This window comes from Athene noctua, chromosome 2 (genome assembly GCF_965140245.1).
Source record: "Athene noctua chromosome 2, bAthNoc1.hap1.1, whole genome shotgun sequence".
NCBI classification, from domain to species: Eukaryota; Metazoa; Chordata; class Aves; order Strigiformes; family Strigidae; genus Athene; species Athene noctua.
The window spans coordinates 136,392,047-136,418,342 of NC_134038.1; the positions used below are offsets into that span (position 1 = coordinate 136,392,047).

At 39.5% G+C, this 26,296-nt stretch overlaps 1 protein-coding gene across 18 annotated transcripts in view; it reads left to right on the forward strand.

The window, feature by feature from the left end:
* Positions 1 to 26,296, forward strand: part of HDAC9 (histone deacetylase 9) — a 489,493-nt gene that overhangs the window by 202,398 nt on the left and 260,799 nt on the right. For 5 of the 18 annotated variants that reach the window (XM_074900381.1, XM_074900380.1, XM_074900386.1 and 2 more), the window contains one exon: positions 4,226 to 4,288. The exons of 1 other annotated variant lie outside the window; for it this stretch is intronic. In XM_074900381.1, the coding sequence (XP_074756482.1) occupies positions 4,226 to 4,288 (63 nt within the window). Of the gene's footprint in view, positions 1 to 3,595; positions 4,097 to 4,225; positions 4,289 to 26,296 lie in introns of those variants that run through there. 12 more of the 18 variants (XM_074900373.1, XM_074900377.1, XM_074900378.1 and 9 more) reach the window with 8 other exon arrangements.

A 26,296-nucleotide genomic window follows, 5' to 3' on the forward strand; every position in this document is an offset into this window, starting at 1 on the left:
ATTTAAACCTTCAGTACTGAAATAGGCCGGATTTAATACTATCCATGCAACCTTAATTTAGTTCCCACTTGTTTATGCACTGTTTGATATTGCTGCATGTTAGTACTTGCTGCATTTTCACTTGTCAGATGAAAAAGGGACTGAAGTAAGGCTGAATGGGGCACTTGTAAGACCGTGGTATCCTCATTTAAGCATGTGACTAGAAGCTAGAGAACATCTCTTTGTTTAATTTTGTATGTAATATTTATGTAATACAACTGAGCAATATGGTAGAAAAATCTATGCAAGAATTCATTTACAAGTAAGAAAACTGCAAAAGTTGAAGCTAAGCTATTAATATTAATGAAGGCTATGCTCCAGAATATTGTAAGTGAGAAATGGGATATGCTAAAAGCAACCAGTAATATACTGTTTGTATTTAAAAAGGAAAGTAAGAAGAGAAAAGTTCTACTTAATTATAATGCTGCAGAGTTAATAATGCAGTAGAAATCTTAGCTCTTTCTAATTTGAGTGCTTAATTTCTCAGTCTTAATGTTGCAGTAATGTGGTTTCCAGATTTAATTTCCTTATATTTATTTGTTTTTAACAACTCAGAAGGAAAATAAGGGAAACACATTGTGAAACCCCTGTAATGAGATCTTAGTGCTACTAACATGCCTTACGCTTTCTATAAAGTTGCTCATTGGATTTAGAGTCACCTCAGTGGCACTAAATCCTTTCAACAGTTTACTCTTACCTCCAGTGTCATTATACTTCTCCAAGTTTAGGAAATGCACTTGAAAAAACAGCAAAAAACCTCATGTTCCTGTATGAAAATGTCACCTTATAACATCCATAGCTTTAAAAATAAAAACCAGATTTTCTTCAGGCGTGAGCCCTTTATCCTTCCCCTTTGGGACTCTAAAGGAACTATTTAAACTCATGTGATCATGTAGTTAAAGGCTGGGCTGACTCAGCAAAGTGTTTAACTATGTGCTTAAATTCTATTGCGACCAATAGAATTTGAGCATGTGCTTAAATATGATGTTGAAAAGGGATGGATTTACACATGTGTTTTAAAGCTAAGCATGTACCAAAGTAGGCCTGTAATACGTCAAAGCATGTCAGAAGAATTCAGGTTGTAAAAGTCCCTACCTTTGGGGTGACTGACTTAATAAGTAAAATATTTTGATATAATTTTTATATGTAATCTAAAATATAAAGCACAATTCTGTAGTTATTATGGTGTGTGAATTAGCTAACATAGGATAGTTTATGTGTCCATCAGTTTAAAATACATACACCAAAATTAAGAATTCTTGCAGCTAAATATCTGAATGTACATTTTCTCCTCTTGAATATAATTTGCTTTTATTTAGTTACTGAATTATTTGAAGTCAGTTAGAGCTGTAAATGCTATCTTTAAAAATGCAGCTGCATATATAAGAAGTTATAAACACATATGGGTACCTAATACCACAATCCCAAATTCCACAATTTTCCATGTTTTGACCTGTTTTTAACTTGTTCCTCCAGTGTTTCCTTGTAATATGAGACTTAATTATTTTGAGGTGCTGAATCACTAAACAGGATCATGTACTGGTTGGCTCAAGGGCATAAGCAATTCCACTTTTTTATTTACTCATGTCTATAAGAAAGCTTTTTCTGTGTTAAAGATTTCTGTTGCTACTGGTGGTTCCCATTGCACTCATGTTAAACATCCTCTGCCCTGTACTCTGAAAGTGCCATGTATTTCCCACAAAACATTTGGGGTTTTTTTCTTTATTTCCAAGAGAAAATGTTTGATGGCATTTGTGATGCTCATCCCCTGTCTTGCATCATAACACCCAACCTGTCGCTGTGCAGCCACTGCCCGTGTCCGTGCCCCTTTGCAGAGCTGGGTGTATGCCATCTGCAGAGCTTCACCACTTCCCCAGGAGGAGTGCTCCTGGGGAAAATTGCAGGGGGAGGGAAGAGAGAAGGCAAGGGGAGGAGCATGTCCAGCAGCAATAGGTGCTAACTTGAGGATCCTGTAGGGAAAACCCCGTTGTCAGCTGCTGTGGTCTCCGTCTGTCTGAGATAGATCCTCACTCTCGGCAGGACCAGGTCCTTTGGCATATGAAGGAAGCAAAGGTTTGGGATGATGGAGCCACAGACCTCCCAGGTGCCACTGAGTATCCAAACGTCACAGAAGTGTCACAGTACTTCGTTATTGTGAATCTCTTTGCTAACACAATTGTGAGAAGCTTAAAAAACCCGTAATATTGCCCTCGGCTATGATCTATCATGTTAGTTGAAGAGCAGACAGACAATCCTTTGCTGAAAGGCAGAAAACCAAGCCTCAAGTATTGGGCAAATTCTTGTGTCTTCAGGAGCAAAAAATGCTGGAGATAGTTGAGAATTTGGTGGATTTCTAGAAAGCTCCAAGACAACCTCTGTGTTGGCTTCTTGATTACAGTGAGGAACTGTGTCCCTCTGGCCACTGTTGCTCCCTCAGAGCAGGGACATGGAAGGTGACTTGTAATTTTGGTATGTGAGTGGTCAGGCTGCTGTATCACATATGTCAGTAGTGACAGGCTTTGGTCACCTGCGTAACAAGTAACAAGGCAGAGCAGGACTCAGAGAAGTAAAGTACCATCTGTAACAGTGAAATTAAGCTTACCTACCTGTAGGTATATTAATCAGCAAACAAGATACGTAACTTTTGAAATAGCTTTATGAAAAATAAACTTCACATGGCACGCGTGAAACCTGCCAAGACACAGAGAAGCATGGTGCTCTTGTCTGATACGCTGTCAAACGCTGTTCTTCTGAAACCACATCATCGTGTAAAACTGAGAGAGACGCCGCGCAAATTGCCTAATGCTTCTAAAAATAAGTGTGAGCTGCTCAGCCCCTCTCCAAATCTTAGCAAGTCAACCGAACAGTGCATAGTCGGTAAGTGTGTCTAACGTGCTGTGCCACAAGTGGTGACTTACTATAAGAATTCTATCAAGCATGCTAAATACGGAAAGGCTGCTTGCAACTGCACGCACAAAATCCATTCCCTCGTTAACATCTGCCCCCACCTTCTGCTTCCCTACAACCCGATTAGCTTCAGAAATCGCCTCTCCCGAGGCGGCTGCAGGTCCTGCAGGGAGCAGGCAGCAGCCTGGCTCCCCTGCCAAAGCCAACTGCGGCGTAGCCAGAGAAACAGGCAGCAAAAATAGAACAGCAGGATGGCTGCGCGTGGGCGAGGCAGAAACCACATCGCCAGCAAAACCTCCCGCCGTTATTTTAGGACCGATACAGAGGCCGTGGCGTTTTGCTCACTTTTCACAAAATACTCCCCAGGGGAGGGCAGGGAGGGAGAGGGGCCTGAGTCCCGGGCCAGGAGCATTTCTGTCCCGCTCCCTGCCTTCCCTTCGCTTCCTCCTTCCCTGCCTTCTCCCCACCGCAGCGGGCTTGGCAGGGGGAAGGGGTTAATCGCGCTCGAGGCCGAGCAGTGGAGGGAGGACGAGACCGGCGGTTTGAAAGACAGAGACTGGACAGCTGTGTTTGCTGTGGTATTTTTAAACGCATTAATGCAGGCTCCAATCACCCGGCCATGCTTGACCTATTTTTGGCTCAGGCCAGCCATTGTTCTATTTCTGCCGCTGCTGGGCCATGCGGGTGTCAATTCAAATGCAAATGAGTTATCGCTGCTGCTCCCGCCAACTTCGCCCAGCCGCCCGGCCAAGGGAGAGCCGGCCAGGGAGAGGAGAGGGGCGCGGGGACAGCAGCACTGGTCCGGGCTGGGGTAATTCAGACTAAACCCTCAGGGGCTACCGGTCCCTGGAAAGGTGGCTTATTCGGTTTGATGGTTTGTAAGAGGCTCTGTTTCCCCCCCGCCCCACCAGAAAGCCCAAAGCGCAGAGATATTTCTTCATTTCTTCTTCCACCTGCCGTTGGCTGCCCGAACGCAACTGCTCAAAGTCGGCGGCGCACAGCCCCCTGCGCGCTCACGGCTCCCTTCCAGCAGGCGGGGGCTGCCGAGAGTGGATTTGGGTTTTTTCCCCTCTCCCGATAGATACTTGTGCAAACGCTTAAACATTGCTAATTGCCGAAGCGTATTATCTTACAGCCCTCGCTGGAGGAGGTAGGACCACAGAGGGTCGTGCCTGACACCCCTGTGCAAGTGCAGTGATGAATCTCTCATGTAGCTGAAGTGCAGACCGGTGGAATATGCTGCAGACAATTTACGAGAGTGAATCGTGTTTTTCCTCAGATGGGGTTTCTGGACGTGAACAGCTCTTGGCTCAGCAAAGAATGCACAGTATGATCAGCTCAGGTAAGAGACAGCTCCGTACCTCAGACTTCAGTGGCTGGCCAGGAAAATACAGCCTGGCACGACAAGGAAACACCCTTCCTTTAAAGAAGTGACTTTATTTTTGTGGGCTTTGTAAGTTGTTGTTAAATAATTATGGGAGTATTTTAGATAGCAGCTGCTGCTTTTACAGGGAGTTTGTCTCCTTCAGTCTGCTGCTTTCCAGCCAGAGCTTTTAAAATGCTCACAACTGAAATCTAGTTTGTGATTCCTTGTTTGTTTTGTTGCGTGGTTGCAAAATGGGGCTCATGGTACAGGGTTATACACAGAGAGGCTTCCTCAGACAGACATTGTCAGGAGGCTGCAGTTAATGCTCCTCATAGGCGATTCTGGTCATATGTCTATTGTAAACAGGATTTGGTATTTCTGTGAGTTTCCTTTTCTCCAGTTTGCGTACATAGCGAGTTGAACACTAATCCCTTTCTCTTTTCATTACAGTGTTACTTTAAAATGTCTTTAATGTGCATGGCTTATTTTGTTACTTTAAAACTATTTGTGGACCTGGCAATGGTAGTCGTATGTAGTGACTCACTGAGATGTAAATTGGATGTGTTTTTTAATTAAGGTATTTCAGAGCTGCTCTGAAAGAACACTGGACATTTCCTCATGTATTTGAAGCTGTCCTTGTATTTTCTAGTTTCTTTGTTAGCCGTGTTTGAGAACTACAAATGATGTACTGAGAATGAATTAAGTTGGAAGAATTGTTGCTATTCAGATAAAATGTCAGTTTAGAGAGGATAAAAAAGTAAAAATTTCACGTTACTCTTGCCCATTCTCTCTGAAACTTTGGGAATTCCGGTTCTGGGTTGGGGGGGGGGGGGGGGGGGGGGCGCTGAAACTCTTGTCTTGTGAGGCTTAATTTTATCTGTTCTGTATCTTTTAAATCCCAGGTTTCTCACTTTGTTTTTCATAAAGTTGGCTTTATAGAGGACCTATATGTGGAATGCAGGGTGATTCTTTTTCTTTTTCCTCTTTTTCCTCTTTTTCCTCTTTTTCCTCTTTTTCCTCTTTTTCCTCTTTTTCCTCTTTTTCCTCTTTTTCCTTTGTCCTCTTTTTCCTTTTTCTTTTTCTTTTTCTTTTTCTTTTTCTTTTTCTTTTTCTTTTTCTTTTTCTTTTTCTTTTTCTTTTTCTTTTTCTTTTTCTTTTTCTTTTTCTTTTTCTTTTTCTTTTTCTTTTTCTTTTTCTTTTTCTTTTTCTTTTTCTTTTTCTTTTTTTTTCTTTTCCTTTTTCTTTTGCAAGGCTTGGGAATATTTCTCAGTTTTTAATATTATGTGTGTAGACCACAGTTCTCTTCATGTATGGCCTGTTTTGGTACACCTGTGGAGCCCAAGACTGTTTGTTTATTTTTTTAAAAAAAACCCAACACTGTTTCTTTTCCTGCTTTATAGAAAAAGATCTTAAAGTTTTACTTGTGTTTCTTTCTTATATACAATTTTAGAGCAGACTTTTAGTTTCAGATATGAAGAAAAATTGCGAGAGATCTTGTCAAATGGTAATACATTTCCTGTTAGAAAAAACTTAGATATGTCTTAACGTCATGATTAGTGTTTTTCAATACAGAAAGCCAAGGCTACCTCACAGTGATTATAGACTGAAGGAGGAAATGAGAGATTGAAAAACTATTATGTGCAGGTTAAAATAATGAGAATACCTAAGGGGAATGGCAACTTCCAACTGGTAATGTTTAAGATTGGCAAATTTTCTATTCCTTTATAAAGCTCCTGAGCTGTTTTGGGGTGTTTTTTGGATCTGTCAAAGAATTCACTATTTCTCTAACTTCTTAGAAGAGATGTTCATCACCAATTACAGTTGTCAAGGACAGAAATCAAGTGAAAGTCTTGTTTACAAATATGAACAATGAAGCTCTAGCAAAGACAGTGGGTAAAAGCAGAAGTTTCTCTGACAGTGTTACAGTTCTGCAAAGCCATCTAAAGTGTCAATCTCTTGTTCAAGAATTATTGCTTTTCTTTGGTTTTCCTGAACAGCTCAGCAGGTGTCCAGTGCTTTTGTATTGGTCAAAAAGATAAGACTGCTTTCCCTCCCGCCTCTTTTTTTTTTTTTTAATACTATGTCAAGTTGAAGTTAGACGTACACAAGTGAAAATCTTTTTTTAGCTCACTATGCTAACCTTGTAACTGCCAACTAATGTTGCTTGAGTAACAGCATTTTTCTCATTTAAAACCAAGAAACTGAGGTAATTTTCTGTAAGCTTATAGCTCTCCTTTTCTTCACTGGAGACAAGAATATCATGTAGCAGTTGATTTTTATCTGATGACATTAGGTCCACATAACATATACAATTTCCCCTGTAGTACCAAGTAAAATAGAGGGGGGTTTTAGACTTTAAAAAAACCACACAAACCTTAGTCAAGAAAATTATATAGATAAAAGATGTTTAAACATATATTCTGTAGAGCACAAAATATTCCTCACTGTATTTTTGAAAAAACACTAGACTGCATATAGTTGACATTGTACGTAGTCTGCTGTTTAATTCATGTCACATGAAACCACAAAGCCTGGTACTGCTATCGATTACCTTCAGTTCCTTTTAGTTCAGGGTCTTGCAGGATCAGGCCTGGTAACTTTCAAGGAATTGTTTCCCTCAGTGCTGCACATCGGGGAAAAAGAAATAGCCAGGGTATGATGATGTGATCTAGTGGATTAGGAGTAGCTAGAATCAAGTCATTTGAATTTTGCTTATCAGTGTCTTACTTTAAAGTTACCTTCACTTGCCTGTTTGTGACTTTTGCTCAGGTTAAAAAGTTGCACATATGTAAGAAAAGAGCAGATCTGTGAACATTTACACTTTGTACCCTTGATATTCTCGAAGTCTTTGAAGCAAGCACAACTTAAAAACTCAATGGGATTTTAGGTTTGTGAGTTTCCAGATGGAATGGGCATGTGTTATGCAATGCTGATTTTAAACTGGGCTGGAGCCATCCCCAAAGAGCACATATTCAATGGCCAATGGACATGTACTTGCAAACCAAACTGTCTAAGGAATTTCTGACAATAGCAGGCATAGGAAATGCTTCTATCATGTGAAACAGATCTTCTGGTGTTCCCTCAATTGCTGCTTTGCCTGTCTGTCTCCATCCCTGCTTGTAAATCATACTATGAATGAGATGATCTGGATAGGTACCAATCAAAAGTCTAATTATGAATGGAGCAATCTAGATCGGCACTGACTCAAGAAGCTGTGTAATTTGCAGACACCTACACCTTACTGCACAGAGCAGTTTTAGCTATCTTGAGAAGACTGAACTAGATTCTCCCATATGGTACTGTTGCTCTAAAATGCAGCAGTAAGTGCTGTGCATCTTTATTTTAAAAAATTATGCTGATGTATTCTTATTTGATACCATAATTATTTAGTTTCACAATTTTAAAAAATAGACCTGGAGTCTAAAGTCTCTTATTTAGCAGGAATTACTATTTAACTATGCAGTTGCTTTTATTTTACCCAAAACCTCTCAACTTTCATGTGTGTACAATGCCACAGTGGACCTTAGCATTCAGTGACCTCTTATCTTACCACAATATAAGTAATAAACTGTAAGTCCTTGAAAATAAGCATTTGGTGCAGCACAGTCCATGGTAAGAGCGTTCATTAAAATGTAGTCAGTAAATAACTAATGCAGTGCTACCTTACTCAAATAGACATCAATTGTGTGTAGAAGAAAGAACGTACCCAGCCGTGTTATCTGTAGGTGTGGGACTTTAAGAAGTAATGCCAAGTTCATTAATTCTGGTGACTTAATATACTGTGCTGTGTTTCCAGATGGTAAGGTTGCTGTGTTTGCTTCACTGGCTATATTTTGTTGTACAGCCTTGCACTGACCTGCCTAAATTCCACCTTGGCTTTTATTGGATAAGGCATCCTCTGCTTCCTGCCCAAAGCTGTTGTGCTGAAAAATCAAGAGTTCAAGGAGATCTTAAAGCCTTGGTTCATCATCGAGTTGACAGGTGACCTGAGCAAGTTACGCAATCCTGCTAAGGTCAGCTAACCTTTCTATGAAATATGGAAAATGATTTCCTGTCAGGCTCAGGAATCTATAAAGCAAAACTATTCTAAAGGCAATATAATGATTTGGAATTATTAATTTATTTGATTACATCTACTTACAGGCTTCCAAAACACTTGCAGTTTCACAAATGTAGTAAGTGAATGTAGTTGCAGTATTTTATTCTCTTCATCTGTCAGGAAATTCAAGCTGTGTCATTTGAATACAAATGACAGAATCAATGCTGCATGCATCATGGTGTACATGGGTTGATGAGTCCTTGTGAGCTATCTTCCCTCAGTAAACCCCAATGTACAAAATTTGTCTCATATGTTGTATCTGTTGTGTGGCCGCATGATCATGTATACATGTTTGTACACATGCACTTATATTGCTTTCAGGGAAGATTCTCTGGTATTTGCTCTCCTGCTTTTTTCTGGCCAAACAAAACTTTCACCTGCTCAGCTGTTCCTGTGGAAAGACTGCACAAAGCAAATTCATTTAAACGTTTGCTCTCATAGTCATAAAAAACTCGACGTATTTGTATATCCGAATCAGGTAACGTAAACTTCTTACAGATATGAATGTTGCGTCTGTGGTATCTCAGGCAATAACTCTTCAGAGAGCGAGAATAGATGTGCTGAGCTTTTACTTTGTGATTCTCCTCAGAGTAAAGAAAAAAACTAAGTGTGAAAATTCAGTTTAGGGAAGTTCTGGATAACAGCCGGAGAGGCTTTTTCAATGCCTGCCATAAAGGCTAGGTGCTTCATAGTAGTAATTGAAGTATTTGAATTAGTTGTTACGGAAGAGTAAGACCTTAGGCTTAATAATTAATACAATGAGAAGAGACAAGCAACAGAGACCCAAAGGTCTTATGTAGTTAAAATGTCACTGATTTTGAGTAGAGGCTTTGCCCAGTAATGTATGCGGGACAAGACATTGTTTACCAATTCAGTTGAACAAAAATGTGGTAAAAAGCAATGAAGCTGCTCTTTCTGTTTTACGTTATTGAGAAGACATTGAGTACAGACAGATGTTGCCAACTTCATGTGGCCTCTAATGGTGTAGCATTGATTTTTCTTTCTTTGTTTTTTTTCTTAATTTAAGTCCCAGCTTCTGGAGCCATATGATTACTGGACAGTCTTACTTTGTATTAGAATATGTATTTATAGGTTGTGGGAAGAGCCTGGAATAAGAATTTCAAAATAAAGATTGACAAGAATAGCAAGCTACAAAAGCTGGAAAAGAATGCAGAACATAATTTCAAAACCTCTTTGATCATCTTTTCTGATACCATTAAATACACTCAAATGCACTCAAACACACACAGTTTCAGCCAGAGTCTTCCCTCCTGTAAAACTATGTATAGAATACATTTAGTTCATTAAGGTTTGTGTTGGATTTGAGAAACACTTGTAACCCCTACTAACAGAGCTCTGTAATCAGACCTCTGTACCAACTGCCTGACCCTCTTCCTCTGCACAGTCTTTTCAGAGCAAGCAGAAGCTGTGAAAAAGCAGAATAGATAGATAGCCTGCAAACATATGTCTATATGCGCATTAATTTCAGGGTTTTGTATAGATGACAGGGCAGGTTTCAGGTGTCATTGCATTTTAACATGTCCCAAGTACTGGTGTGGGTGGGGTTCTTATATGGTGGGTACAATCCAAAATATTGTAGAGAAACTAATGGGCAAATATTATTGTTAAACACATGAAAATCTAAAATGCCCAGTTCTGTGGATCTCTTTAACAGGCTGACTCCTCTGGGTCAGTTATTCTTAGCCCAGTTATTTTCATCTTATGGCATTACAGGTCTAAGATTAGCCTGTTAGGCGTTATCATGCCATCTGAGTTACCTCCTAATATAACTGTACACCGGAATGATTATTTATAGACAGAGCATTCTGTCATTTTTGCTTTATTTCTGGTAGTTTAAATAAAGAAGAGCAACATTCAAGAAAAACCACAGATTCCTTCCTGCTGCCAAAACAACATGATAACTGCCTGCTGAGGGGCAGGGATATTGTTTAAAATGTGTGCTTGTACCAGATGCAAACATCCTCTTTATCTCCCTCAGTTCTACTAAAATGAGGTACCTCAGGGTACCACTGCTCCTGTCTCTTCTGGAGGAAGGAGAAAGGTGCCAGAGTGATGCACTGAATGACAGAGAAGATAGGGTTGTGGTTGCTGATGAGAACGAGGATATCCAGGTGCTATTTTTAGGGCCTGGCGCTGTCAAGCTCCATGTTCAGTGTTAACATGCCACATATGCACACAGCTCCTCCAAAATGGACCCCTCTAGTTTTGTTACATAAAAGTGATGTCTGCTGTTCAATTAGCCTTCTAGGTGCTTTTCACAGACATAACAGGAAGCTTCAGCAAATTGACACATTTTTAGCAAACCATTCTTTATGGCTGCTTCGCAAACATTTCTGCTCACTAGAAGAACTTGAATCCTAAAGCAGTGTTGTCATTCAAAAACACAGTGAGGCAGTTCTGCCTCAGGAAGTTCACTGGAATATTTCTGCTTGCATGTGTTTAACTAGGAGCAAGCTTTTAGTGACAGTTTAGTAAAGAGCAGCAAAAATAGTAAAGTGGCAGATCTTCGGCTGGGTGTCAGTGCAGCCTCTGACTGTAGTTGTTGCTCAGGAGGCTGGCAATTTACAAAATAGTGAAATATTAATGGATTATAGTTGTCTAATTAACTCCATCTTTTCTTTTTTACCTTTCTCCTCTAAATAAATGGCATGTTTCTATCTTTGTGGACATTCTGGGTGTAATCAGGGGGCACCTGATTTTCTACTTTAAACAGTTACAAGTGTAAAAATGCTGGGAAAATCAGTGGAAGCCTTTGCATGGTTGGTTGATATGGAGCTGGTCTAATTTCCATTTTAAGCAGCTCATGTCTTTTTGTCAGGCTGGCAGTTCTATGCATGACTGTAAAGGTACTTTGGCATTTCGTATAATCTGAGCGTAGCCAACACATCTATTTTATTTGTTTTGTGTCTCCCAGTTGTAAACTCCTTCCAGTTTGTGGAGTATACAAACATGACAAGAACTCCAAGAATTCAAGCCCTTTGTGGATGAATGTGCTTGAGATGCAGGGTGCTTTCTTCTAATGATAACACATTCATTTATATAATGAAACTAAGTATCATCAAAGGGAGACAAGAGAAGGAACAGAATGAATTCTTTGAAAATGCCAAATTTATAAATCATGTTTTTACAATCAAAGTCTATTGTTCTCTTTCGTGATCCCTCTGGTTGAAGGTATGCATGCCACAGGGAGGAACCACAGCTTTTCAATTTCAGTGAAGTCTGGAACGGAATAATGAGGACGCTTAATGTTAATTTAATAATTTTGACCAATTGTTCTGTTCTTAATCCAAGTTTCCTTTTTCTTTCTTGGTGCCCAAGGCCACCACCTTGTTGGAGTTGTGCAGTAGCAGTATGAGAAGAAGTAGGGAAAATAGACGTTAGTGCTTAATCTTATTCTTTCTGGTGTTTGCTACTCCTGTTTGCATTTAGTAAAATGATAGTGATGGCCTCTTCTTCACCTGTTCACAAGTCCTTTTCTTGTGCAGATTCAGTAAGTTCTTAGTTCTCTTCATCTACTTGTATTTTTGTATTTTTCCTAGGCCTTGTCTTTTTCCTGTAGATACAAAAGAAGTAAAACTCCTGGACTGTTCAAGTTTTTGATATTCTAATTTGAGTCTGGCCTTGAAGTTTTAAAATGCATAAAAGAATATTACAAAGTCATCAAGAAACATAAAAGAAAACACTTAGATTTTTTGAGATGTCATGCTGACATGAATAGTGATGGAATTAGTATGAGGCCCAGAATGATGTAAGAAATAGCAAAAGGGAAATGATCAGTATGAATCTTTATATTAACATATCTACTTTTACATATAGATATATACTGTAAAAGAAGTATATAGAAATTACTTAGATGCCTCAAAATGCTTAACATAAAAATCCTTGCACGGGAGCTGCTGAAATCTAGTGGGACCTAAATTCAGGAGAGTGCTTTACCTTGGGAGTCCAGTAAATGCTTTCCAGCCTGTATCATGCTGATGCTCTCAACTGTTCCAGGCTCCAAAGACAGATCCACTCATTCCCGCTCATATGTCAGAGAGCTGGCATCCTTTTGTTTGCCATCACTGTTTTTCCTACAGGATCTGTTTCAGAAGAAGAAAAGTTTTAATCTATTGTTTCATTTAAGAATTGGCAATAGTTATCATAGAAGGAATTTCATAGGAAATAGTAAGTCTTGCCTAGGTTTCTTCAAGAAGTATGAGGGAAGGGCTGGCAGGAGAGAAAGAGGCTTGAAGAAAGAGAATTTTATAAATGAAGTAGTAGTGAAGAGACAAGCTCTACAAGAACTTCCTATGTTGAAATGCTGTTGTGAGTGAGGGTGGGGAAGACACTGAAAATGCAAGAGAACTATGTGGGAGGTGGAAACCAGGGGAGTTTGAAGTACAGTTCTAACTGTCCATGAACGGAGGAAAAATATAAGTGAAAACTGTTATGAAAACAATCAATTTCAACTGAGATGAGAGAAGTTTCTGTCAAAAAAACCTGCAAAGCCATAATGAAGAATACATAGGGAAATAGGAATATTTTAGAATCACCAGTGTTACTCTTGTAATCATACAGTATGATAGCATTCAGGGATTTCCCTTGCCATTGTACAGACTTTTTTTTTTTTTTTTTTTCTGAGGATGTGTGATTTGTTTGGGAGAGGGAGAGGTGTAGAACACTAAGTCTGTTCATGCACACACTACAAATTCTGTTGCATCTCACCATCCTGAACTCCTCACCTCACCCCCCCACCCCCCCACCCCCATGTAGCTCAGCTGTCCTGAAGAACCTGCAGAGCAATCTCACCAGAGCTTTGCCATAAATTCCCATCACTGTGCCATCTGCACCATCCCTATTCTTGCCTTTTCTACTTGGCCTAGTAGGCAGTTTTCTGAGCTCTGTGCTTATTTTCTGGTGGGGATTTTTTTTCCCTCTTGTGCCAGTGTGATAATGGGGCAGCTGGAGAACTTACTGGGTAAAGAAGGGAAATTACAAATGACAACATCAAAGGTCTATAGGCAAAGAAATAAAGAAGGAATGCTAATGCAGCTGAATTAAGTAATGGTGATGCTCTGGATGATTAAGGATACTAATACTGACACAGCTATTTTCTTTAGAAAATAGATGGTTAAAAATGGGAATATTTAGAAAACATTACCCTTGGGCTAAAATTCTCAAACCTTGTCCAAGAGTGAGTCCCTCTCTCTGGTCACTGGTCATGTGTATATACTTGCTACTACTATGCATATACGATTACAGAAGATGTATATACATGGATTTATCACCAATCTCACTCTGTCCCCTCTCACTGGGGACATTTTTGTATGGCTATATTAAAACCTGTCAAAAATTTTAGCGACTCGGTTTCACACATTAGTTCAGGTAAGCTCGAATGAGTGCCTAAGGCGAAGTGATTTTTCTCCTCCTGCAGGCCTGGCAGCCCACAGGAGGTAGACGTGCATCTCGCTAACCTCTCTGTCTGTCCACCATTCTTCATCTGCAGATATCCAGAGGTCTGCAGCAGCACACGTTTATTCCTGAAGACCTCAGGAACTCATGCTTAAGACCTTTTTTTGTTATTCCTTCTGGGGAATACTGCTGTTAAGTCTGTTCTGGTAGTGACAGGGAGCTCCAGGTGCAGGGCAGGTTATAAAACATTTAGCAGCCAAATAGGCTTTACTGTTCTGCAGATTCAGAAAGCAGTGAGTGTAGAAATCTGGACTATTGCTTTCTTCATTTTCCTCTTTCTTGTTTTGTTTTGGTTTTTTAATTTTTGAAATTTTTGTTATCTGTGAATCCTGTGTATGTGTTTATATAGATGTAAGGCCTTAGGACATAGGAAGATCTGTAGAGATGGCAGCTGGTGTTACTGGGAAGGAAGAGCAGTGGTCCCATCCTCTCCCTGGTCCTGGGCGCTCATTCATTCACTGAACAGTCACATCCCTTGTACTGACACAGGTATTCATGTGCCCATCGAGACTGATGGGTTGAACAGCTGACCCCAGTTAAAATGTGTCCCCCTGGTTCCCTGTGCCACTGTGTGTGTGTGCTGGCGGGGGGGGGGGGGGGGTAGGAGGACGTCATCCTCTGGGTTGGAGGGAGCAGGGAAGGGAGGCACAACGGTTTTTCTCAACTTCAGCTATGGCATATGGTGGCCCCAAATACTTGTCGAGCTGCTGCCTGGGACATCTTCTATGTCAGGAGAATACACCATACACCCCTTGCTCCTCTTAACATTTAAAGGACAGAGCCTAAAATTTCACACTCAATTAGCACCTTGTTAAACTCTAGTTAACTACATAGCACCTCACCTTTAAGTAGAATTTATGCTAATACTATCCCTATGAAGCTGTCAATACTACCTTTTGTCATCCACAGGGCACATTTCATCTGTTAGTACAGAAAGAACTTACCCTACAAATATACGCTGTTTCTTATTAAGTAGAAAATTGTATCTGTGTTGGCTTCAACAACCTGTACCAAAACTGAATGTACTGGAAGCAGTAGCCATCTGCAGCTCTGAACCGTATCAGTCCTGGTGCAGTGCCATATGATGTCTGCTCCAGGAAAGCTTTCATGGCTCTTGCATTCAGTTTCTGCTTCGTTCTTTTTTTAACCTTTCTTTGTGGAGAACATGTTTTGCCAGACATTCTCCCACTGTAATCTCTCTTATCCTCCTTTATTTTTGTAACCTAAAAGTGCTTTGGAATGCCCTCATCCTTCCTAGACAACCTGGAAATCAGTAGTATTAAAGTTATGCGAGGAAGATGCTGTTCCCTGGTTGCTACTTAGGTACTGGTACCAAATACTTCCCTGTGTAAACCAAAACCATAAAATAACTCTAACTGATGCTGACATGCTAGCAAACACAGCTCAAAAGGACCATATAGTTGTCACAGTTGTTGCTGTTCATTTCTTACTGAGAGGAGTTTCAAGTTGAAGGCACAGTTGGACTCTCGTGTCTGACACTGGGCTGTGCTGAGCCTAGTGACACAAAGTGCAGATGCTTTTTGGGTCAGAATCTTTCAAAATGACTGTGCTCTCCACAGTTATACCCCAAGTAAGTAGAAGATGCCAGATCTGAAAGGAGAGAGATTTTCATTGCTGTTTTACAGGAGAGAGATTTTACATTGCTGTGCAAGTCTGTACATCTGAACTGGGGACAGCCACAGACTATGTCCCTAGTGAGACAGAATGGAAAACAAGAAGCGTTAGTTAGTAACATTTATGTAGGAAATAATGTGTTGTGTCCAGCTGTAAGGACTTGGTGTTTGACTAACTGTCCAAACCCTTAGAGGAGAGAAAAAAACTCAGTTTATGAATGCAATCATAAACTCTACATGAATACAGTAGTTGCTTTCTGCAAAAGAGAAAGGCTGTATTGATTAATCTTGTATTTCTGCACTAAATCTACCTTGTTGTTATATAACCCTTACTTGCACCCCCCAGAAGACCTGTAGTTATGCAAATAATTCTCATTTATAATATGCTTTTCCTTTTCCAGTGTAGATGGATGGATGTTTAGGTGGATATAAATAGTATGTTCCATGCAGAAAAAGTGTAGTAGTGCAAATGAAAATCAGACTCTCTACTTATAGGAAGTCTTTCCAAGCTCTTAATCATCTTAAATGCAATTAGCCTTTTCCTGTTTCTGACATGGCTCCCTTTGAGATAGGGTAACTGTACTGGAATATTCCTGATAACAAAGCCTCATTGATGAATATGAAAACTTACTTTTATCCTGCTTTTTGTACTTCCTATTTTCAATTTTGAATCTTGCTGTACATTGACCACGCGTTGTCACTAAGCCGTCTGCAATGACAGCCATCTGTTTTTAAGGTTATTTTAAGGTTAATGAAGCACAGTAAGGTATATTCCACTCATTTTTCCCAATAGAAATTACTGTGCACATACAAAAAATGAGTGAACTCTTCTATTTTGTTTCCCAGTCACAAAGCTTTATGAGGACCTCTGGCATTCCTCAGAGCCTTCCATGAAATATCCTGAAGAGATTTGTTTCATCTGTGTTTTTAACCCAATCAATCTTTTTTCCATTATTCTTCTTTCCAGACCTCTGTTAAAATAGCAATTACTGTTGCCTCATTGTACTATCAACCTTCACTTAAATTCAAAACGAACATTTATTTTCCTTCTGCTTTTTATCTTTAAAACTGTTTCTGATCAGTGATAGCATTCCTGTAACTTCCTGTAAGGGTCAGAGCAAAACACAAACTCCAGTGAGACACCTTCTGAGGGACATTTTGCATATCCCAATAAGTCTGTGGACCGGATCTTTAACTGGTACCAAGTGTCACAGCCCTACTGAAATCCAGACCCTTTTTAGTTACCATTTTGTTAACCCTTTGAAAGAATTTGTTGTGATTTTGTGTCTTAAAATATGCATGCAATTACAATTCAAAGCTCATAACTGCATCCTACAAAGTCAGTTTGCATCAAACTTGATTTGTTCCCTAACTGTCTGTGAGATTAAACCAAGTCAAATTTAAACAGAAATTGGCTCAGTTGTGGCTGTTAACGGCGGATATAGTTTCTGAGAGAACATATGGGGAAAGAATATCTCTTTCTCTTTCTTCTTTTAAAATTACATACATGGCTCTTATTTGGCTAAAATAATTTCTACTAAACCTTTTGTAAGATTAATCTGTAAGCTCAGACAAAACATTAGAAATTTTAAATTCAAAACAACTTGTTTTTAAAATAGCAGGAGATTAAAGCAATTATAGTACTTTATGCATTTTGACCTTGACTAGTGTGTTTGCAATTATAGCGATATAAACAGATCATATTTAAAATGAACAAAGTATTTTTGCTTTTCCACTCATTTGCAATACAGTCTGTAGTTGTGGTCCAAAGAGTTTAAAATGAAAAGAAAATATAAAGATTACAATTCTGATATAAATACTAGAGGATAAAACATATGAAGAGGGATTAAGGGAGCTATATTTATAGTCTATAACAGAGAGCTCGAGGGACATGGGCACAGGCTATAAATAACTTCAAGGTAACAATATAAATGAAGGAAGGGAATTATTTGTTCTCAAAAGATGGTGAAGCATAGAATAATAGCCTGAAGCAAAGAAAAGAAAAGTTTAGGTTAGATGTTAGAACTTTTTTCTAGCAATAAGAGCTGTGGAGAGCAGAGACATAAATAAGGTAGGAGGCTGAAACAGTACCTAAAGCACTAGCCACAGCTATCTGGCTAAAGATTACAATTGCATGGAGTTGTGTTACAAATTTCACAGGGCTAGACTTAGTGATAAAACATTTTTTATATTTTCTTACCTGTTACATTTTATAATGCCCATGTTTCGTGGTATACATTTGTTTCCTATGAAGACTATGTGGATACAGCATTCCTTCCAAGATTATTGTGCAGTTTTAACCAGATTAAGGGTAAAAAAATAACATTATTAGTTAATTGCAATCTCATTTAGTAGTGGGATTATAAAGTTGTATTATTTTATAGTGGTGGAGTCTCCTTCTATTATTTGTTCTGGTGGGAAAGAAGTCCTCTGTTCTCATCAGTCCTTAGATGAGATGGTGGCTTTTGAACACCATAACTTTAAATTGCTGGCAAGTGAAATAGCTTGTATGAATCGTTCGTGGTGATGTCAGAACACTGGCCATTTGCTGGGTACTGCTGACTCCACTAGAATGAAATGACTTATGTAGGTTGGGTGCTGGCCTGCTTCAGAGTGAACCCTGATACAGCCATGACAGAAGGAAAAGAGAGGAGAAAGGGCATGAACCCCAGAATGAATTGGAGTGTTGTAACAATCCTATTGCCTCCATCTGTAGACCTCTCAAAACAATACGGTTCTAGTCGAGGTCATTGCTTGTAAATGTTTTGCTTTGTCCCTCCTTTAGTTCAGCATGTGGCTTCTGGGTGGCTTCTTAATGCTGGAAATTCTGTCTTGCAGTTTAAAATTTTTAGACAAGATGCTTTCACTGTAACGCAGCTCTGAGAAGTCACATCATACCAGGCCATCAAGAACAACAGAGAAGGTTTGAAAGACCAGAGTTCTATCAAGGTGGTGTCAAATATGTTTGAGGGTGTGTGTGAGAGAGAGAGGGAGAAATCAACTGAGTAAAGGTGAAAAACTGCACAGATATATTTGGACCTCAACAAATGACTCACCACTTACTTGATCATTCAGCAGCTGTATGACTTCTCCAGTACTCATGGGCTTTTTATATATCGTGAAAGCACTACGACAAAATATTGCAATATGACAGTGTGCAAATCTGCTGTTAAATTAATATGATAACTGCTTTTGTCTTTGCTTGTCTAACATGTAATCCATTAGGCAGTAACAGTTTTGAGGGATTTATGGCTCTAACTGTTACATGAAATATCCTTTGTAAATATTGTTTGAGTTAACATTGATCAGATCATGTAGAAGTGTTTGTCTTGCATAGCTTCAAGAAGTATGCGTATTTGTACAAGAAGCAGAATATAATTTCTGCTCATTTCTGCCCAAGATTTCATGCTCAGTAGCCTTATACGCTTGAGCTGTTAGCACCATCAGACATATCTGCTGCTGTTAAATCAGTCAGGGTCTGCTCCTGAATTAGAGGCTTTTGGGCACACCTGAACCTGAGATTTTTTAACCAGGAGTGGATTGAATTCACTGTATAATAGCTCAGAACATGGACCTTTAATCTCTCAGGCATTTAGTTAATGCTTAGCTCTTTTCTCTGTCTTTCCTCTGTACCTCTTAGCTGTTAATTTCCTCAGCTTTCAAAAATCTCTGTCTTAATAAGAAATTTAATGATATTATTTCATGTGGATAATAGACCGTTTTGTTTGAGCTCAGAGGGCAACTGAGCACCACGCCGCTGCTCACTTCTCCTTCACCCCCAGCACTGAGAAGAAGGGAAACAAAAGACTCAGGAAGGTAAGGACAAAGAGGGATGATCTCATCCTTTAAGGCACGGGCAAAAATCAGACTCATTAGGGGAAGAAAAAAATAACATTATTAATACAGACACTAACAATAGCAACCCTTAACAGACAGAGTAGGTCTGTGAGAAGCATTACCACATCTTGAAAACACCTTCCCCCAGCCCTCCCTTCTTCGTGGGCTCAGCTTTGCTCCCAGTATCTCTACCTCCTCCTCCTCCCCAGTGGTGCAGAGGGTAGGCAATGGGGGCTGTGGTCAGCCCTGCCACTTCTTCCCCCTTGGGGAGAGGGAACTTCTGGCATTCCTGCCCTGTTCCAGCGCAGTCCCCCTCTCACAGGAGACCGTCCTCCACAAACCAGCTCCAACATGAATCCCTGCCACGGGCGTGTGGGTCACCCCTGCATGTTGCAGTCCTCCCAGCGCCGAACTACAAGAGTCGGGGCTTCTTCCCATGGGGTCCTGGCCTTCTTCAGGTGCAGGCACCTGTCCCGGCGTGGGGCCCCTCACAGACTGCAAATCGGTATCTGCTCCACTGTAGACACCCATGGGTGGCGGGGGATGGGGGCGGGGGCAGCCTTGCCATCTCACCACAGGGTACAGGGGAGTGTCTGCTCTGGCACGCCCCTCCTCCTTTCTTCCACTGACCTCGGTGTTCACACAGATGTTCTTCTCACAACTCCTCCTCACAACTCCCTCTCCTCCTCCCAGGTTCCCCTTCTTAAATACCTTATCACTGAGATGCAGCAAATTAGCCTGGCCTTGGTGCAGCAGTGGGTCTGACTTGGAGCTGGGGGAGCTTCGAGAAGCTTTTCACAGGGACCACAGCTGTAACCCCCTCCCCTGCTAACAAAAAACCCCCATCACTCACTCAAACCAGGACAACAAGAAAGAAATAAAGTCCTGTATGGCAGAGGGCAGCAGTGGTAAGAATTTGATTTTATACTTCTCACTTCTATGTGTCAACCCTTTTTGGCTGCACTCAAAACCACATTTCCTCTTTGGCCAGATGACAACACTGGAAGAATAACTTCTTCCCACTCCATGGCCACCCTTTGAAATAGGGAGTGCCCCACATACAAGGTGGCTCTGGTGGTATGGTGCTGTTAGGTAGACTGGATATCTCTGGTCCTCCTGGATTTGAGATAAGTTTTTAAGAGAGTTTTTAAGAGGGTGCTGGTTGTAGCCTTGGAAATCAGTGGTAATTGCCTCTTGTCTCTCTCTGCAGAGCAGGCACTGGCTACCTCCTAGAGTAATTTGCTTCATTTCACTCCACTTCAGATCTTACATGTTGTTGTTCTGGGTACTGCTAAGTTTACTTTCATGAAATAAATGCACTTTTGGAAAGCTCCAGCCTTTAAGAGATTAGACTGCTAGGAAATGAGAGATCTGGTTTACTTTTTGAAAACTTTAGTATACAGCTATATGTTTGCAGCCTATATAAAATGTGGTATTTCTTAATTTTAATTTCTTCACAGGGCTTGCCATAATCTTTTCCTCTGTTACCTGTGAGTCTGTTTTCCTTTAAGCTGTGAAGGTTGTATCTCATGTACCATAAAAGGTGTTTCTCATGGGTTTCTTTTTGGGATGACCCATACAGCAGAGCTTGCTGATGGCTCTTCTTGGACTTCCCAGAATTGCGCTGCTTTACACTGGCAAAAAACTTCAAGGGTGTTGGGACATCATAGTAGCTACACAGTGGTACTTGTACACACAAATATACTTCTCCCATCATGAAGAAAATAAGGTGAAAGTGTATATAGTCTGACTGTTTTGGGATTCTTTGGCCTGAAGGATGTTTTAGATGTGTAAGATTTGTTTATGTTAGTTGTAAGGCCCCTATGCATTAGAAGAATAAAGAACCTTGGTGAGTGTTGAAAATTTAAAAAAACCCTGTTAATTTCCCAGGATTATTAAGATGCCACTTGCATGTGTACTATGACTTTCTAAATCAAAGAGTAAAAGAAACAACCCGCAGCCCATCAGATTTCCAATGAGTGGAAATGGCACTAACATGAAAAGTCTAGTTATTTGCCATGTATAGTGACACATTTCAGTGTTTAATGTTTGTTATAGTTTGAATGAACTGTCCATAAATACTTTAATACTTTTTTCTGTCAAGAGCATGTCTTATACTGTAAAATTTCTTATCTCTTTATTTATTTCACCTTCTTGACTTACAGTATCCTTGTTTCATATTCACGTTTTCCAAAACTAAAGAGCGAGTCAAGTTTTTTCTTAAATTATTATTTACTGGCATCTTCCCCTTGTTCTTTCTCAATTCATTCAAAGCTATGGATTTAATTGTAAAACCATTGGAATTCTTGGACTCTCCCTTGGTGTGGTGAAGCCTGTGCTTGTGAAGAGAGAAATCACTAAATAAGAAAATCCAAAGACTAGAAAATAATGTATAATTTTAAAAAATTGCATTTAATCTATGCAGATTTTAACATTCAAATTACTTGCATAATTTATCACAAAATAGTAATAGCTCTCAGTTATACTGGTAACAGTCACTTTCTCGCAGTGTTCCTTAGGGCATGTTTGCTTACTTGATAAAACGTATATAAAAACTGTCTGTCTAGTAGGTGGATGCCAGTTCCTGTGCACTTCATGTTGTGACTTTGTCTCCTAAATAATCCAGAATGTTGATCAGTTATTCAAAGTGATATGAATAGATATCCAACTTGTCCAAAATCTAAAAATTTATTGCTGTTCCAAAATTAATGATCTTAATTTATGTTTGATGCCAGCTGGTAAAGTCTGGGATTAAATTGCCATTTTGTTTCAATCACTTGTCTTTATATATGGAAAAATATTCAGAAAAAGTTACCCTCTGATTCGAAATTTCATTTTCTTGTACTTGGGCCAAAAGCAAATGTTGTGCATGTGTAAAGGCTTACATACTTCTACAAACTTGAAAAGGGAAGCATGAAGTTAAGTATTATTCTTACTTATTATAGAAAGAACAAAATCACGTGCTGATGTTCTTCAGTCTTTCAGGAAATATTTTATCTTTAGAATGGAGGCCTCAAGGCTGCTGTGCACAGCCGAGCCTGAAGCCTCTGCAAAACTACATATTCTCATACATTTCTTCTGGCACCTGAGCCTACACTGCCGTTGTTGCTTGAGAAGTGAGAAAATGATACAAGAGGTTAGGCTATGCTGAATTCTCTACTGCTGAAGCTACTTTGCTGTAAGTAAGCAGAGAAGTAAATGAAAGCTGTTATCCTGGTTTTATTACTGCACTGTGATCATGCCATTGGTAAGATCCCTGGGATATGCACAGAGGTAATTGTGGGGAAAGGGCCATAGTTTATTCAGTTTTCTAAGTCTGGAAATAAATTCTCGATAAATAAAGTTACACATAAAATAATGTGTTATGCCTATTTAGCACTGTATGGACTTTCTCCTGCAAGCTGTGAATATTCTGGTTCTGATCCAAGACGACAAGTACCCTGTGTTTAAAGCTCTAATGTTTAGAAACTCATAAACATTTCATCAGTCTGAAATGGTATGTATTATACCTGGACTTCACTCCATAGATCTACTATACAGAAGAACTTTTGTTGACAAATTCTCAGACTGTCAGGTCAATAAAATGTTCCTTATGTTTAAAGAGTGAGATAAAATTAAAAGACTATATAATCATTTTTTAATTATTACTTTCTAAGAATGTTTACAATTGCTATAGTAAAATGAAGTTCTACACTTTCTGCTCTTGTAATAAATGCCACCAGATCTTTGACTCAGCAGATAGAAAAGTTTTGTCTGGTCGTAAGTATGCAAGACTTCAAATTCGTAAGGACTTTTTCCAGTGGCATTACTAACTTGGTTGGATGTTCATTGCCATTTTAAACTTGATTGAGCCTTTGCAAGTGCTTTATAAAAATTTTGTTCCTTAAAACAGGGGCAAATGCTTTGAGGGGAGGAGGGGTAATGAATTTCTGGTTTTGTTCTTTACAAAGAACTTGGGGCCATTATTTGCATGTTTAGGAAACAAAAGGACTCAGAAGTTTATATGAGGCCTTACACTGGCTAGGCTAATTGTCAGTTACCTGGAATTGTATCACTCAAGCTTTTCAACAAGCAAGGGAAAATGCATTTTAGGATAGCAAGGTGGAATGATTATCAAATCCCATAAGTTATATGTTATCCTTTACTTTTAAACATCTGTTAACAGGAAAGAACTAGTGAGTCTTTTCTTTCATTGCCAATAACTGTTTCATTCAGCTTCTCAGTGTATTGGGGTTTTTTTTTGACTATTAAAGACACAGTTTTGTAACAGATCAGAACAGAATCTTCACTGTAGTAGTGGTCAGAAATTATGAGGTTTACTTTTTACTTAGATTTTCAGAGTAGTGTGATGTGCTACTAACATTTATGTTTTAGAAGGAAATTACACTAAATATTTGTGAGGCTTGTGAAGGTGCCATTCAGCTGTCTGCTAAAATGTGGCTGCTTTTTTTTCCCTGTTATTTTTGGCCAAAACATTTCAACCGTTTTTGAGAAAGGAGCTAGACAAAAATAAACTGTTCTGTCCTTGAAAAGTTCCATCAGTCTGCCTTATTCTAGAGCATGAAACTCTGGTGCTTTCTGTGCTTTAGATCAGGAACTTGGCATGTGATATTTGTGGCTGAAAGACTTCACTTTCTCTGTGCAAATCTATTTTTGTTGGCCAAATTTAAATTGCAGATCAAGTTTTGCTATTGTGTGGCTGATAAAATGTCAAGGTATTCTATCTACAATTAGCATGTTGTATTCTTGTCCTTTTTAGCAGTCTTGTTTTTCAAGGCAGGGCAGCCAAAAGCAGCCCTGGTTCAATTCCAGGTGCCTGAATTGAAGTCAGGAGCCTGTTGTATCCTCAGCTGTCTTGCAGACATCTCTACCTCCATCACCAAGCATGGTATGGAGTAGACTTTGATGAAAGGCCAGTTAGAAACCTGAAGCATGAAGGAAAGAAGGGGAAAAAAGAAAACTGAATGGGGAGGGAACCAACTGGTTGACCAAGGAGACTGGGTCTGGTTGAGGACTACTGAGAAGCTAGGACATGGTGAGAAGGATGAGAATGGTTGAATGGTAGGAGCCAGGAGCAGCTTGGGTGGAAGCAACTCAGAATGAATGAAGAACCTGAGAAGGTAAAAGAGCAAGAAGCCAGTAGGAATAGGAACTGTGTAATCACATTGCATTTTCTTCCTATAGGACTTCAGCCATATCCATGTCCAAGTGGTTGAAAGATGAAAATGTTTCTATCTATAAATTCATTGTTCCATGCCTGGGTGCTGGCATTATTAACTTCACCCCGTTTGTACTCTACTTGGTTATGCAAAATTTATTAATTTCTTCATGAGCTCACCTTTTGCAACTTTCCTAAATATTCATATATTCTCACAACACCTTTCATGAAATGTAGGAGGTTGTTGTTGCTGTGTTATGGATGGGAACTAAAACACAGAGCTTTTAAAATACCAACATACCAAATAACTATGATTTCATGGTGCACTCATTAAACATAAGGGCTTGAGGTTTCAGCATGCTTACTTTATATAGTACTGTTATTTAAGGCAGAGTTTGGGGGCTTAATGTTGCAATCTGAATAGAGTTCTATTAACATAGTTAATATAAAAAATTCATCTTATTCATCTTTAAAAAGCCAAACATTTTTGTGAGGCAGAAGATGATTTATCTTTATCCAGGGTGAAGTGAGCTTCACTACAGGCAAGGAATAATTAACTGAGCCTTCTGCCCTGCTTCATGAAAGTGTTATATATGAGTTCTCAGTCATAACATTTTCTGCCAACATATCGTTGATTTGGATTTTGCTAAATCCTGTATAGATAAGAATTGCTGAGAGTGAGTGACTGATACAAAATAAGTGCATAATACAATATTTCTAAGAAATGCTGTCAGTTCTTGTCAACTATATTTAGTGGTTCATCTTTGTTCCCGGTGGCTTTTCTACAACGTGCAAGCCGTTATTTTGCTGACTCACTGTTACGACTTCAGAAAAATACTGGAAACAAATAGCATCCCTCTGTATTAATTAGAATGTCGTCCATTGTTTTAGATTAACTTTGGATATATTACCAAAATGTCTAGATATTTTACCTTTGAATCCATAATTAGGTGACAATATCAATAAAAAAGTGTTCTTCAAGCTTATGAAGATTGCAAAATTGGGACCTCAGGGTATATCAGAATTCAGCTACTTGTGCAGGTGTTTATAAATCATACACTTGTTCTAGGGAACATCTAGAGTTTGTATGAAGGAGACAAAGCATTTACTATGGTATGCGGTTTGGGGAACACTTTGGACTTTGATTACAAGGGCCACAGGCTTATTACAAACCTGCTACCTCAGGATAACAAAAGCTGTCCCTTTGGTTTTTGGGGTGACACTGTATCTCAAATCTTTCTGCAAGAACCTGGGAATTACAGAACTCCAGTCTCTCAGTGGCACTTCTTGGTGGCTTCTTCAGTTAGGACAGGAAGGAAAAGCACCTGCTTAAGTGCAAGATCTTACCAGCTGACAGCCTGGACAGAGCTGTATTGAACAGTGTACTGTAGAAGTGGGATGGCTGAGGAAGGGAGGAAAGATGGAGGAGGAAGCTCTAGTGCATTTCCTGGGAGTCTTTGACAAAAACTTCCAAACAGTCATGAGGAAATTATTTACTGTCCGCCCCTCTCCAGTTAATCAGCTCGGTTTTCAGTGTTTGCAACCATATGCAGTTCATATCACTCATAGTCAAGAAAACTGAGAAGCGGTGCTTCTTATATGTGCAATTCTGACAGGTAGAAGGATTTTTTTCTTCTTTAATACATTAGTTGTCAGTTGTATGCATTATAAAGATGTAGATTCTGTTTGTACATCTTAATTAGAAACCCTAATTAATGGAAGTTGGACCCTCTTGAGATCTTCCTCTGATGCTCTGCAGCCAATTTTACAGCGAGGCAGAG